The 15,831-nt window shown below is 43.3% G+C and overlaps 5 protein-coding genes across 5 annotated transcripts; all 5 read left to right on the top strand.

The window, feature by feature from the left end:
• Nucleotides 1–123: 123 nt before the first annotated feature.
• On the top strand, nt 124–6,730 carry LOC108608111 (solute carrier organic anion transporter family member 5A1). The gene is made up of 7 exons (XM_033295061.1): nt 124–479; nt 2,009–2,982; nt 3,036–3,878; nt 3,935–4,349; nt 4,404–4,555; nt 4,614–4,749; nt 4,812–6,730. Exons 1-7 carry the CDS (start codon nt 238–240, stop codon nt 5,593–5,595), a joined length of 3,546 nt encoding a protein of 1,181 aa, XP_033150952.1. The 5' UTR covers nt 124–237; the 3' UTR covers nt 5,596–6,730.
• Nucleotides 6,731–7,515: 785 nt separating this feature from the next.
• Nucleotides 7,516–8,666, top strand: LOC108603351 (microtubule-associated tumor suppressor 1 homolog A). Its single transcript, XM_017992089.2, has 4 exons — nt 7,516–7,602; nt 7,657–7,962; nt 8,014–8,405; nt 8,457–8,666. Exons 1-4 carry the CDS (start codon nt 7,551–7,553, stop codon nt 8,574–8,576), a joined length of 870 nt encoding a protein of 289 aa, XP_017847578.2. The 5' UTR covers nt 7,516–7,550; the 3' UTR covers nt 8,577–8,666.
• Nucleotides 8,667–9,493: 827 nt separating this feature from the next.
• On the top strand, nt 9,494–10,195 carry LOC108605109 (cuticle protein 7). The gene is made up of 2 exons (XM_017994675.2): nt 9,494–9,553; nt 9,612–10,195. Exons 1-2 carry the CDS (start codon nt 9,545–9,547, stop codon nt 10,044–10,046), a joined length of 444 nt encoding a protein of 147 aa, XP_017850164.2. The 5' UTR covers nt 9,494–9,544; the 3' UTR covers nt 10,047–10,195.
• An 868-nt stretch (nt 10,196–11,063) lies between these two features.
• Nucleotides 11,064–11,651, top strand: LOC108602897. The gene has a single exon (XM_017991250.2). It carries the CDS (start codon nt 11,064–11,066, stop codon nt 11,649–11,651), a length of 588 nt encoding a protein of 195 aa, XP_017846739.1.
• A 1,026-nt stretch (nt 11,652–12,677) lies between these two features.
• LOC108600490 (adhesive plaque matrix protein) lies at nt 12,678–14,290 on the top strand. Its single transcript, XM_033293864.1, has 2 exons — nt 12,678–12,749; nt 12,876–14,290. The coding sequence occupies exon 2, from the start codon at nt 12,881–12,883 to the stop codon at nt 14,231–14,233; it is 1,353 nt and encodes a 450-aa protein (XP_033149755.1). The 5' UTR covers nt 12,678–12,749; nt 12,876–12,880; the 3' UTR covers nt 14,234–14,290.
• The last annotated feature ends 1,541 nt before the right edge of the window (nt 14,291–15,831 follow it).

Raw genomic sequence — 15,831 nt, forward strand, 5'->3', positions numbered from 1 at the left:
ACATAACTCGCTCAATTCAAGCTTCAATACTTCAATAATTATTTACATATACTTACATTATATTTACACTTGTTAATGCTTCTAATTGTCTTTGATTTGATTTATGCCCAACTAAAGTTAAAGTTATTTTCTTCTTCCCTTGCAGAATATGCCACAAAGCCTTAGCACAGTAACGACTGCAATTAACCCAAAGAACTGAAACAAAATCGAATCGTAAAGTCGTATGAATGCCAGAAGATGTCAACGAAAACGCGAACCGTTCCACAGCATGCAAGCCAGCAGTATACGAATCCCTCCTTCGAGCAGGAGGACGAGCCGGAGGAGGCGAGCAGCGGCGCAATGGATGCAACGGCTGCGAGTGGCAGCAACAAAGCCACCACCGCAGGCACGGTGACAGGCACGATGGGGACAACCGGCCTGGGCATGGATGTGGAGGCGTGTGGAGGGGGAGGCACGACATCACATCGCAAAGGTCACAGGTGAGAAAATGTGCAATGGCACGACATTAGTGCTCAGCACTCAAATGTAAGCCAAAAGCCAGAACACGAGTGTTTACATAAATTGACACTTGCCCGCCAATGGGGTGGGGGTGGGGGGAGTCAAACTATGTGGCACATTATTATTATTATTGTTGTTGTTGTTGTTGCACCCACTGCCACTTCCAAAGTCACGAGGATTGCTGTGTAATTAAGCTGAGGAGGAGTCGATGGTCGTAACTCGCAGTCGGTGCGCCTTTAATAATTCATCATTGAGACACAATCGATAGCAGTCGATTAGGTGAACAGCACCACCCCCTCAAATTCCGCGCCATCAACTTGGTCAAATATTGATATATTCGAGTCGAGTCGAGTCAAGTTGTTGGTATTTCCACACAACACCCACACCCAACAAACGTCGTGCAAGATTATGTTGTTTGCCAATTGGCAGTGACGTTTTGCCGTTGCAGTTCAGTTGCCAGTTGCCAGTCGTCTCTGCCTATTCCCTGCCGCGGATATTGCCAAGTGAGTGTTGCTTGAGGCTTAGTCTATATATCCTTGACTGCCCTGAATGCCAGTGCACATATTTGCACAAGCGTCAACGTCAAGTTCTAGGTCAGCCAAATGAAGCTGCCGCCAATGCCAACGCGGCACTGGGCCAAAGCCCATTATGACTGCCCACAGTCCGCAGTCCACAGCCCAATGCAAGTAGAAGCAGCGAAATTGGCTGAAAGCAGTGAAAGCAAAGCGCAAACGCTTTTTATTTAAAGTGATGTGATTTATGCTTAAATGCATCAAAATATATTAAAGAGAAAATATAAATAAAAGCTTACGATGCCTGCGGTTTAAGCCCATATATACAAACTAGTGCATTGACTAGCTACAGTGCTGCAGTTATGGGTTAGTCCATGCTCCATGCTCAGACTTCCAATAGCAGAAATGTTTAAACTAGTTTTGATTCTAAAGAGCTTCAGCCACTTATTGAAATTTCTGTTAGTTTTGTTGCTAAGTTAGGCAAAAATTAGCAACAATAAGCAAAATACTTTTTTCTTGTAATGATATTGAAGCAATTACTTTAATTTAAAACTTAATGAATACTTTGCTACTATATTGTTAAAATATAGAATCTCGAGATTACAAATGTAATCTACTAAACTAACTTATCATATTAATAACACTGGCTACTGTTGCCTTTGTCTAACAAAGAATCTCAAGCCGATTAACTTAATTATTCATGTTTTGAATAGTTTAGCTTTATTTTAAATTAAAAACTACAGCAATTGCATAAATTTAAATTTCAAAGTTCCAAAAAAATTCTGACAAAGCAAAATTGCTAAGAAATAGAATCTCAATGATTGATTTTATTAATTGTTAATCCACTTTTATATTAAGTATAAACCACATTTAGTTAGAGCAAATAATAATTGAGTGTTCCTAGTTTAAGCATTCAAAGCTTACTATATAAGTCTGTATATATTATATATATATCGCTTCAAAGAGATTCTATAATTGTGTTTTGCTTAACTTTGCAGACGACAGGAGTCCATGTATCAGATGACCGGACTCTATTCGGAGACGAATAGCGGCGACGACAGCAGCATCGATGCCGCCCAGGACAACAGTCATGTGAGCTTGGGCATTGGTGTTGCTGGGGGCGCGTTGGAGAGCAAGTGCCACAGTCGACAGCCGTCGGGGGCGGCGAGCAAGTGCCTCAATGCGGAGCGGCAGGAGCAGGAGGACGACGATGAGGAGCAGTATGGTGCGGGTGATTGCGGCATACTCAACTGTCGTCCATATGGCATACAGAGATTCGCCAGGATCAAGATCTTTGTGCTGCTGCTGTCGCTGCTGGTGATGATGCAGCAGGCGCTGAGCTCGGGCTACATCAACTCGGTGATTACGACCATTGAGAAGCGCTTCGAGATACCCTCCAGCTACTCGGGACTGATTGCCAGCAGCTATGAGATTGGCAATGTCATAACCGTTATCTTTGTTAGTTATTTGGGCAGTCGCCGGCATATTCCCGTGTGGATAGGCATAGGCGCTGTCATCATGGGCATTGGCTCGCTGGTGTTTATGGTGCCGCATTTTACGGGCGAACCCAATCCGGGCATTGCCATTAAGAATCTCAGCAGCGATAATATTTGCCGCAGCGCCTTGGTGCGTGACCAGGACATGGATTTGGGCAGACTCTCCAGTGGGCTGTCGCATCAGCCGCTGGCGCCGCATACGCTGCGTGAGGATAACTGCCTGGAGGGCAAGGCGTCCACAACGGGCCCAGTGCTGCTCTTTGTGCTCGCCCAGCTGCTGCTCGGCGGCGGCGGCAGTCCGCTCTTCACGCTGGGCACCACCTATGTGGACGATCATGTGCGCACCGACAGCTCCTCCATGTACATTGGCTGCATGTACAGCATGGCGGCCTTTGGACCAGTGGTGGGCTTCCTCCTGGGCGCCTATCTGCTCTCCTTTCACATGGACTCGCTGTCCTCGACTATAATATCCATAAGTGAGTACACACTTCAATTCAAATTTCAATTGCTAATTTATTTTGTTTTGCAGCTCCTGGTGATCGTCGCTGGGTGGGCATGTGGTGGGGTGGCTTTCTGCTCTGTGGCGTTATTTTACTAGTGGTGGCCATACCGTTCTTTTCGTTTCCCAAAGTGCTCACACACGAGAAGAAGAAGATACGCAAGAGCAGCGTCGTCCAACAGGCTTTGCCCAACAACACAAGCGTCGCAGCCAACACCGATGAGCTGGGCAAGGTGCGCAAGGAAATTGTTGCCGTCACCAGCAAAGAGGAGGAGGCGTCAACGCCGCCTAAGGTGGATACAGGCTATGGCAAGGACATTAAAGACATACCACAATCCATGCTGCGTCTTGTAAAGAATCCTGTTTACATTGTCACCTGCCTGGGCGCCTGCATGGAGCTAATGATTGTGTCCGGCTTTGTTGTGTTTCTGCCCAAATATTTGGAAACGCAGTTTAGTTTGGGCAAAAGTCAGGCCAACATCTTTACCGGCTCCATTGCTGTGCCTGGCGCCTGCATTGGCATCTTCATTGGCGGCTGCATCTTGAAGCGTTTCCAGCTCAAACCCAAGGGCGCAGTGCAGTTTGTGCTTATAACCAATTTGCTCTGCCTTGTTTGCTATGCCATGTTGTTCTTTTTGGGCTGTGATAATCTCAAGATGGCAGGCACTACAATTCCTTACTACAACAAAGGCGCAGGCGCTGGACTGGAGCAGCCGTTTCAGGTGAATCTAACAGCGGCGTGCAACTTCGGCTGCGAGTGTCTCACAAGCGAAGTGGAGCCCGTTTGCGGCAACAATGGGTTAACCTACTTTAGCCCGTGTCATGCCGGCTGCACTGCCTTCAGCTCCAGCTCCAACTATACGGACTGTGCCTGTAAGTTAAGCGCAGCTCAACACTCAACATTGACTAATCTCTCTCTTTAATTTAAGGTGTTCATGCTAATATAAGCAGCAGCATCTATCGCGGCGCTGGCGGCAGCCAAGCTCAAGCTTTGAGTGCCAATGAAAACTTTGCTGAGGTTACGGTTGTGCCAGTGGCTACAGCTGGTCCTTGTGCCACGCCCTGTCGCACTATTTATCCATTTCTTATACTGCTGTTCTTTATGACGTTTGTCGTTGCTTCCACGCAAATGCCGCTGCTCATGATTGTGCTGCGCTCAGTGTCCGAGGAGGAGCGCTCCTTTGCGCTGGGCATGCAGTTTGTAATCTTTCGCCTGTTTGGCTACATACCCGCGCCCATACTCTTTGGCAATCTCATTGACTCCACCTGCCTGCTGTGGAAGTCCAGCTGCGGCGAAAAGGGCGGACGCTGCTTGATCTATGACATAGAAAAGTTTCGCTATAAGTAAGTTACAATATTAAACAATAAGTTAAATTGATTTAACACTTTATTGTGCAGATATGTGGGACTGTGTGCTGTGGTCAAGCTGGTGGCATTGGCTATATTTATGGTGGACTGGTGGCTGGTGCGCAGACGCAAGCAGCTGGACAAGACAAAGCCGCTGAATGCCAGTGATCCCATCATAGGCTCCATTATCAGTCTGGATAAGCGTAAGTATAATATAATTAATTGCTTATGCTTTACTTTAATCGCTGCCTTGCCTTGCAGTCTTTGAGGAGAAGCTATCGGGTGGCGAACCGCCTGGCGCCGTCTTTGTTAGCAGCGGCAATCGTGAGCTCATTATACCAACTGATATATTGCGCCACTCACGCAACGACTCACGCACTATGCAACTGGAGTACGGGTATGGCCTTAAGCTTAGCTCCAGCTGTAGCTACAACTAATTCACTGTTTCCAAATTTGCAGCTACGACAAATGCGGCCAGGCAGCAAACACTTGTCAACTGCCGCAGACCAAGTCAAAGAAACATTTCCGCAGCGCCTCGTGTGATGTCAAAATGATACGCAGCTTTGCCAAGGATCACAATGTGCCAGTTGCGCCGGGCGTTTTGAAGAAACTGCAAACGCATACGCGCAATCACTCCACAGATCTCAATGCTGCACACAAGACGCTGCGCGATGATCCAACACTGCCCATACGCTTTATACAGAATCAGCTGCGGCCACAGGACTGCGCTGAGGAGGATGACGACGATGAGCTTACCACCGGCTGTGGTCATTTTGTAAAGAAGCATTCACGCAATCATAGCTACGACCAGATCTATATGCCCAATAATATACGCTTCGATGCGGACTTCCTGCGACATCCGCATCATGGCAGCGCCAAAAAGAATGTCAATCTACTGAAGAATGTCGTCAGCAATGTGGACGCCAGCAAGCTTAAGAACTCGAACGAAACGGAGGCCAGCAGCGGCTCACGCACGCATTCGCGCAACAATTCCAAGGACTTGAATGTGCCAGAGACTGGACTCAGCATACTGCGACATCGACGCACCAACTCAAAGGAGCTTAACTATACAACGCTGCCAGCAGCCAGCAGCAGCACTGCTGATGTTGCTGCTGCTGCTGCTGTCGCTGTGGCGCCGCAACATACGCGCAACACTTCGCATCATAAAATACAAATCGATGATGATCGCAATGAGCTCATTAACAACGAGGAGGAGGAGGAGCTCAGCTCCATACGTCTGTAGTTAGCTGCTAAATGTTCCTAAAACATTTCGTTCCCTCAAATTCAACCCTGCTGTCTGTCGTCTTCTGCTACTTTACACATTCCAGGCAGCAACCATTACTATTCCTCACTATATAGTAGTTTCCAAAACTATCGCCTATATACTTTCTTTTGTACTTATGTATAAACCAAGTGTTCAATGCAAATTCCTCATAGAAAAACAAACAAACCAAACAACAAAATAACAAAATATGCAATAATTCAGATGTTTTTTATGCCAAGCTGCAAAACAGTTCACCAGAGTTCACATACAAAAACATATTTATGAAATAGCTTATGGTAGTATAAATATATATTGTAGTTGTAGCTCGTTGTGATAGGCATATTTTATACTGTACACATATATAGATATATGTATACACAAAATATATATTTTAAGAGCTATTGGACTGTACTTTAGATGTTTGCAACACAAATGTAATTATTTCTCAATTTCTTGATGTTGTTTTTGATCCTTAAATGCTGCTAATTGTTTACAAACAAACAACTCGGTTTCGGCATCATATACTTTGCGAAACTGTTTTTTTTTTAACAACAAAAACATCATAAATCTCTATGTATGTATGTATAAACAATTGTCAATGGAAATTGTGCTGTGAATTGATGTGTGAAATTGCAGAATATTGCAATGTTTAGTAATTAGCAAGCAAAGGCTACACATTATATTGTACAACTAAGCTAACCTGTATGTACTATATATGTACGATAATCCATATCAGTGCAAAACGGCGAGTCTCATATAGAAAATCGTGTGTATTTTATAAAGCGCCTAGTTGGAAATTCCTTAACATATTTGTGTTTTCTGTTTTAAAATTTGTTTAGAGCATAGCACACGCAGTTTTAAAACAGAACAACTTACTTTAAGCGATAATGCCTTAATATATATCAATTAATATAATATGTACACCACACACAAGTAAATGCCTATGCATCTTAGTAGCTTTAGCATAAGTAACTGTTAGTTAATAAGCATACAGCTGTCAAGATACAATTGTATCTCTATCTCTGTTTGATAAGCCGGCATTCGCTGTTCGTTTGCCCCCACATCTATTTGATCTGCTCTGACTCATTAAACTAGTGCAATTCCCCCAATTCAATTAACCAAGTGTAACGCTAACAATTTATATTTAGCGTTAGTTTTTAATTCTAAGTCTTCACCAGCCAGCCACAATACATAAATAGTTATTGAGCAGCTTGGCTCTACGCATAGTTATACAATTATACAATGATTTATACATGCGTGTATAGTATATAAATATTTAAAATATTTAAAGCACACACACACAAGATACAGTTTAGCAGCGCAATAAATAGGTGCAATAAAAATTTACCTAATATTATGCGTGCATATTGTAAGCAGCGCATATTTTATTTAGAGAAAATATTGAATAACTATACATAAATATTAATGAAATGAAAACATGAGACTATTGACAAAACAATACAAGATATAAAATGTTCTTAACAAATTGCAATATAGTTTGTTTTAATTTGGGAGAATGGGCACTGTTTGCTAAATGGCTTAAGTCTTATAAAACTGAAGCTGGTACCTTCTAAATTGGTGTGCGTCTTATACGCGGCGGAGTGTGTCTTAGCTTGTTAGGTTTGTGTAGTTGCTTAGTCAAAAAATGTACTAAAAAATGCGCCGTTAACATGTTCAATTTAGCTTTAAATGTGTTTTTAAATATATTGCTATTGCTTTAAAAAGAAACATACATATTTAAAAGTTTTTTTATTTAATTTAATTATAATTTTTTAAGCAGTGAAACTGCAAACACTTTAGTTTGGCAATATGGCAACAATTGCTTTGTAATTGTTATCTTATCTGCCTTAGGCAAACCAAAGGTAAACTGCGAGTGACAAATGCTATTTTACACAGCTGAAAATTTTTAAATTAAGACACAAATTTTACTTGAAATGGATCGCTCATCATCTGCCAGGCAAGTGCTTTATGCAGAGCTAGCTGCAGGTGCGTATGCGTTACATTAAGTATACGCCTTGCGCTAAGTTTTGTTGTTTACAGTCAAAGCGCAAAATGTAAAACTGGAAGAGGAAAACGTACTGCTGCATCACAGACTGAATCGCGTCTCCTCAAATGAACATACAAACGCCAGTGTGCATGTGGAGGCAAAAATTCAGGCATTTCAAATGCAGGAAGAACGTGATCGAGTTGTAGAAAATTTGCAAATGCACAAGAAGAAATATAATAAACTGCATGATGCGTATTTGGAAAAAGTAAAGCGTTGCAAGGCGCTGGAAGAAATGTTTAAGCGACAGAAAGCGCTTACAGGATTGGTAATGAAATCAGCTATAGATCAGCGCAATTCAGGTGAGCTGCGATTTGTTTAAATTGAATGATTAATTAATTGCTGCGTATTAGAACAACAAATGTTGCTGGAGCAACGCAAATCACAGCAGAGCCAAAGCAGCGAAGTGGAGCAGCTGCAAGCAAAGTTGGCAAAAATGCAACAGGCGCTGGATGAGTCCTATGATATTATAGATGAAATGGACTTTGAGCTGGAGAGCGTGGATTTGCTAGAAGTGCAGAATCAAAGATTGCGCGATGAGCTAGCGCAGCTAAAAGCAGAGCAGGCGGCAGCAGCAGCGCAAACAGTTGAAGAAGATGAAGATGAGCCACCGCCTAAATATGAAGCAGAAGCTGAAGCTTGTGCCAGAGGGCGTCAGCATGTGGACGCGGACAGCTGTGAGAGTTGCCTGAGAAAAGATGATGCTGATGCAAATACGCTGGAGCGCGCTGCCATGACAGAAAGCGTAAGTTAAAGTTTTATTGTAATTATTGTTGCTTATGTTTGTTTTTTGCAGCTTATACAAACAGTTGAAGCGGAGAGCAATGTGCTGCGACGTGAACTGTTGAGATCGCGACAGCGCATTGTGCGCGCCAAGCTGGACAAAATGGAGGCAGAAGATGCTGCAGAAGATTAAGCTGCAGCTTGCTTTTGTTTACAATTTACAGGGTATCTTTTTATGAAAAACTAATTTACTGCACACGACAAATTTATGCAAGAAAATAAATCAAGCAACAAAGTTCATGTAAACGGCATTTTGGTTGGCGGTTCATTTGAATTTTTGGCTTAGTTCAAGTATGCAAAATTCGAGCTCATTTTGCACTTAGCTTAAACTATGTTTAACCCAGTTAGCAGCTAGTTACGCCTAACAAGTACACACGCGCCAAAGTGAAGAAAAAAAAACAAGAAACTTAATAAAACTTTAAAGTTGAAATTAAAACGTGATAGCGTAACCTGAATTTTAAGAAATCGCTCAATATGTGCCGCCCCGAAAACTTGTCTAATGGCGATTAATTAAAATATTTGTTAATGACAAACAAACAAGCTTTAGGCCACATCAATTAGATCGTAACTATAGCAGAAGCAAACGAAATTGACGGCACACGACAATAATAAATGATCAAATTGCTATTTTTAGGCTATGCAAAAATAGCTACTATATAAATTTCATAATTATTGCAGCATATGTAGAATATTTGTAATTTTATGCAGCTAAATTTAAATATACTTGTATATAAATTTTAGTACAAGTATTTTTTAAATTACGTTTTCATCGATCTAATGCTTATGGATTTTATATTGGCAGCTCCACACGTTTGCATATTTGTATAAATATTTGTTGATTATTTTTTATTGCGTGGCTGGCGTTAATGAGCAAGCTGCACACATATCTTGTTGTCATTGGTGTGTTGCTGTTGCAGTTGCTCGATTTTGTGAAAAACACTTTAGCAGATTGCCACATCCACAGCAGCGCGCAGATTGAGTGGCACTCCAGCTAGTCTCTGTATATAAACAGTGAGGACCAAGCGGATTAATTATAACGTTTCTGTTCAGCCAACTGTGCACACACAGGTCCAACAAAGCTCTTCAGCGCAAATATCAATAATGGCCAAAGTAAGCAACGCTACGCTATACTTTAAACAAAAGCTATAATATTTATATTTACCATTAGTTATGCTACTTGTTGTGCTTGGCGCTAATTAGCGCAGTTTATGCTGTGGAGCTGCATGCGGAGCCTGATTATGGCCCAGTGGCGTACGAGTTCCATTGGAGCGTCAATGATCCGCATACGGGCGACATTAAGAGCCAAAAGGAGACACGCAAGGATGACAAAGTCGAGGGCCAATATACACTCGTCGATGCCGATGGCTATTTGCGCACCGTGGACTACACTTCGGATGCTCACAACGGCTTCAATGCTGTGGTGCGTCGCGAGCCCACAGACATTAAGATACCGCAACCTGCAGCGGAGCCCAAGAAGCTGCTGGCAGCCAAGATTATTGCTCCCATCGTGCACTATGCACCCAAGGCTCTGCTCAAGGTTGAGCATCCTGCTGAGGGCAACTATGTTTCCGTTTCGGGACCAGTGGCTCAGTACAAATACTGACGAGCATCATTATCATTGACTACCCATCAACATCTTCAACTTCATGAACTGCAAGGAATCTCTTAAGCGTTATCAATTGCATACATCATAATTAAGTTATATACATACATACCCTAACATGCATACATACATACATCATATAAGATGCATCAAACATACATACATATTACATACATACAATCTAAATATATTGAATCTGTTCTCCAGAAGAACACAAAAGAAAACAAGGACAACTGATTTATCTGATTTAAGAAACAGATTTTGATTGGCTAAAAAGCAGACTATGAATAGCAATATATGTAAATGTATCTTGTCCATAGCTCGGCTAAATGGTTTAAGTAAGGATGGATATTCATACTCAGCAGTTAAATTTAAATTTAAGACAAAATTAAGGCGGGTAAATAGTTTTTGTTATAACTCGGTGGAAACTTAATAATGTTTAATTTAAATTAATTAATAACGTTAGCTGATATGGCGAATATGAGTATGAAGGATATTCAAGGTAAGTGAGATAAGTATTTTCTTATTTGAAGACAGCAGCAACTGCAGCTCTGAATTGAAGGAACAAGCAGAGTTGGTATAATAAGCGTCAGTCCCGCCTTCTACTGAGAGTGGAACGATGAATCTGACAGCAATTCGTTTAGTTTCAGTAGTAACAACTTTATAGCTTAAACTCTCGCTCAACTTTCATATGAATTCATTCAGATAAAAATTGCATAAAATATATAATAACATGAGTCTGGTCAGCATGCGTGATAAGCAAGGTTTCTTGGCATGGTGTGTCATCGATAGATAAGCCCGAGAGTAGACTAAGCAAAGCTGAGCGCGTTGAACTGATAGACAAATGAGGCAAAGAGCAGACGGTCTAATCTCACGTAGCTGGCGCGCAACTCGAATCTCTAGCGGACGACGCACGTGCAGTGAAGCGAGTGATGCTGCTTCTATTGAGAGAGTGAGGGAACGGGGTCCACCAAATGTAACAATTGCTGGCGCTGACTTTGACTGCTCAGTATCAAAATGTTGGCCATGCGACAAGCTGTAGTTGTAATCTTAATGCTAACGGCGCTAGAGGCGACTCAACAGTTGGCCACAACAGTTGACGACAATGGGCAGCCTTTCAGCTGGAACGAAAGCGATTTGCGCAACAAAGTGCAGCAGGGCGATGTGACGACATATGAGGTGGGCACGCCCAACTATGAAATACTCAATCCAGAGGATGAGCCCGAGTACATAACGCAGGATCATCCGCAATACAAGGAAATGCTAAGACGTCTCACTGGCTCCAGCAATGGTACAGATGTCATAGATGTGGGCACGCCCACTGCCAGTGCCAGTGCCAGCGCCAGCGCCAGTGCGTCTGCCAGCAACTTGGATAAAGCTGAGCAGCAGCAGCCAGCAAGCGACAAGTGGCAGTATGAGAAGCTTAAGAAGCGCAGCTCTGCACCAACAACCGTAACAGCTCCAGCTACAGCTGGGGATAAGCCAGAGAGCCAGCAGGATGAAGCCGTGGAAGCTGTGCCCTTGAATGAAAAGAGTGCAAATCCCAAGATACAAATCTATGCAGGCGCTAGACCATTTCAGAAACTAATTGCCAATTTAAGTTAAAGTTAATAAATTGTATAATAAATAAGTCTAAACAAAATGTGCTGAATCATTATTCAACTGGTTTTTAAATAAATATATTTAGTAATTTTAGCTTAAAAGTTTTGACAGATTGCAGCAGTTTATTAAACATTGAAAAGAAGTAATAAGAATAATAAATAAATTATTGAAAATATATATTTATTAATCACTCATTCATTGAAGTTATGATTGATATAGATCTAGGCTTTGCCTAAGTATCTTAATTATAAGTAAAAGCTAACTACAAACATCAGTATAAGGCACTATTTAATTTAAACAATCCTGCGTATAAATTAATTTGTAGCTTATGATAATTGAAGCCTTGACTTTTTATTTACTTAAAGCCTGAACAGACGGCCTTGGCTATATTAATGAAAGCCAAGCCAATTTAAATATTGCTAAGACTTTTAATAACTATAAAAATTAAGTTAACTGACTCTATGAGCTATCAGCTCTCTATGAAATAATCAAATGTCTCTCTATGCTCTGCAGCTTCTCCCATTTTCTGTCGCCGCCAGCGCTCTACGTGTCGAAAATGTTTCCCAATTGATAAGACAATCGACAGATTGGATAAGTCATTATCTATGAGTCAGCAACAACAACAACAACAACAAACATTATGCTGATGCCCAAAAGTTTTATAAATCCAGCGAGCAGCGAGCGCAAAAACCACAGAGCCAAAAAAATGCTCAATGCGTGCAGAGCGTCAAACTTTGTGTGTGGCAAGTTGGCAAACAAACTTGCAGCAGCTTGTGGCAGCTTGAGAATGTTTGCGCACTAGAATGTGTAGAATGCGCATTTTGCGGAAGCAGCGCCAGCTTCAGCTTCAGCTGATTGTGTTTTGATCAACTATCAGCGTTGGCGTCGCTGGCCCCGCCGGCCGCGCCGCTTGGCTTGGAACGGCCAGCCCCCGCTTTGGTACGTGCTTGGGTGCAATGCTTCCGCGACCCATTTGTATGTAATTGTTGGCAGAAAACGTATTTAAGAGCTATTCAGCAAATTGCATTTGGAAGAAGCGAACAAGCAGCGATCCGAGCGCATAACTTTATATATATAAGCTATAAACAAATACTGCTGAAGGTACGAAAAGTTTGTAAAAAATATTACTCACACACACACACACGCGCAGGCAATTGGGATCTGTGTCATTTGAGTCGTTGAACCCGTCGTCAGCAGCTAAACTCGACCCATTTCTTTGCTCCACAGTTGCTATGATTGTGCGAAACAGTTTGCTATGCGCGCTGCTGGCGCTGACGCTGACCGCGACGTCGACGCTTGCGCATTTTCCACAGTACTGCGCCGAGTGTGAGCAGGAGATTTGGGAGCAAGTGCCCTGCAGCGAGATCAGCTCCACGACGCTCAGGCCGCCCATCCCGACGACAGCGAGTCCGGGCCCCGGCACAGACAGCACCACGCCCAGCAGCACGCCCCTAATCACCAGCACGAGCACCAGCACCGCTGCTCCACCCACCACCTATGTGCCCACCACGCGTCCCTATCCCATCTATCATCCCACCTATCCCAGCACCACGCCCTCCAGCTATCAGAAATGCTACTGCGAGTGCAAGTCCGGCTGCAAGGACTTTTGCCGCAAAGTCTCGGTGGCACATCCCAAGCAGCAGCTGACGCAGATTACGTCGACGGGCGAGTATGCGCCAGGTGGTCAGCTGGAGTACACGCATACGCATCAGCGCAAATATTATCCCAAGTATGCGCCCGCCAAGGCCTACAAGCCATATCCCTTGGCCTACAGCGAATCGGCGGCAGCTGCCTCCTCCCCAGCGGCCAACAACATCAATGCACCCAACTATACGCTGGAGGAGCTGGCGCATCTGCTGAGCTCCGCTTATGGCGCCAAGAAGGGTTATCCAGCCAGTGCACCCACGCAGGAATCTGTCTACTATGCGCCCAAGCTGCCAGTGTACAGGCCTGAGTACAAGCCCGAGTATAAGCCCGAGTACAAGCCCGAGTATAAGCCCGAGTGCCTGAGTATAAGCCCGAGTATAAGCCCGAGTATAAGCCGGAGTATAAGCCCGAGTATAAGCCCGAGTATAAGCCCGAGTATAAGCCCGAGTATAAGCGAGTATAAGCCCGAGTATAAGCCTGAGTATAAGCCCGAGTATAAGCCGGAGTATAAGCCCGAGTATAAGCCCGAGTATAAGCCAGAGTACAAGCCGGTCATTGCCAAGGTCGAGAGTCCTTCCAGCATCAAACATGCCAGCGCTATGGTGTCCGCTTCCGGAGCAGGAGCCATTGCCAAGGCCAAGACGCCATACGATGATCTGGTGGCCACCGCTGCGCCCGCTTATGACAGCACCACCTCGTATCCCATACCACCACCAGAGCCACCAAAGTCATATGAGCCAGAGCCTGTGCCTGTGCCTGTGCCAGAGCCACAAACCGAAGCGTATCCCACACAAACTGAGGCCTATGCTGACAAGTCCTATGAGGCGCCGCCATCCAAGCCCGCATCTTCATCCTCGTTTGATCTAGCCATTGATAACTATCTCAAGGACTTTGGCTATGGCAATCAAGTCAGAGACTACAACCATCAGGACTACTAAGTGCCTTGTTATCAGTTGTTGCTAGGTTTAGAGCTAGATATATATTTAGATATATATTTAGACTGCTATTTATTTATTTATTAAAAATTACAGTTTGACTAAATGTTTGAATTGTTCATTGAAGTTTGAATTGTTGCATTTTTTGGGCCACCCAACTTAATTACAAACTGCACAACGGGCGAGGATAAGGAGTTCCATGTCACCAGCAAATTGTACAAATTGCACATTGACATTCAGACAGCCTTCGTTAAGCTTTGCAGTTTTTCCACATAATTAATTTAACCAAATTGCAAAATTTCGTTCGGGGCTGCCCACATTGGCCTAAAGCCTTTCACGCACTTGCCGCCGCACACAAATCAATGCGAACGAGCATTTCAATCGGCAAACACGTAGGTAAATTCAATATGAAGTAATAAGCCACAGGTAGAGTCAGAGCTGCAGCTACAGCTTCAATACCGGCGGCGTATCTTGCGCCACATTCATTTAGAACAAGATTACGATTGCATGGCATGGCATCGATGGTGGGTCCAACACCACACCACACCAAGATCCAAGACCGACACGCCGCCGCTGCTCACGCACCGCCGCCGCCGCAGCAGCAGCGATTTGAGTTTCAAATTTTGTTTGGGCCGTGGTTTGTGGCTTTCAAGCGCGGCACGCCCGCTGTCGTCGTTTGGACTGTCGTTGTCGCCCAACCCAATCAACTAGACATATAAATTTAAGTAGACGCCATAAATAATAAGCTATGTCTACTTAGCGGACATGTACACACTTGTAGATTGTACGATATCAAAATCCGAGAGCAAACAAACATTTTAGAAGCTATGCTCAGTTTACAGCTAATGCAGCTCTATTTTGACAAATCAAAGCAAGCTCCATGCTCTTTGACTTGATGCCAAGCATTTTGTATTTGCATAAAAAAACGCATGAGCGCAATTTCACACCCACGCACCACACACACACGCCGGAGAGACAAAGCAATTATCTATCATTGTGTAAAAGAGATTGCGCAGATAATTGCGACCCTGCAGTTCTTACCTGCATGAAATGTTTGCTGCTTCAGGACTTACTTTTTCACTGCTTAAACTGCATTCACTCACATATTCATTAATTAATAATTATTTGCTCAGCAATCAATATAACAATATATTAAGAAGCATTTATGTTATGCTAAGCTCTAGCTCAGCAAAATAAAATTGGATTTGGTGTGACTTACACAATTAGAATGAGTGTTAATTGTTTGTTTTCAATAAGATTAGTTAAGTTATGAACATTTGTTTCAGTACACCATCAAAGCCATATAATCTACTTATTGTCATTTATCGAAAGAGATGACCCCTGAGTCGCATCTTTTAAACAACTTGTATAGATATTACAATTGCAGCTTACACTAGATGCCAATCTGATGCTGCAGTTGGCAGGTAACGTTACCTAAGGTATAGTACCTGTCGTTTGGCGAAGGAGCAAGCGCAAACACACATTCGGTGCTTAGGCTCTTCAGCCTGCGCCACTTTGTCTGCGACTGCTGCAAGGCGAACCAATAGGCCCACAATTCAACGGAGCAAGCGGCTTTGCTGGAAAATCGAATATCATGATAA

This window comes from Drosophila busckii, chromosome 2L (genome assembly GCF_011750605.1).
Source record: "Drosophila busckii strain San Diego stock center, stock number 13000-0081.31 chromosome 2L, ASM1175060v1, whole genome shotgun sequence".
NCBI classification, from domain to species: domain Eukaryota; kingdom Metazoa; phylum Arthropoda; class Insecta; order Diptera; family Drosophilidae; genus Drosophila; species Drosophila busckii.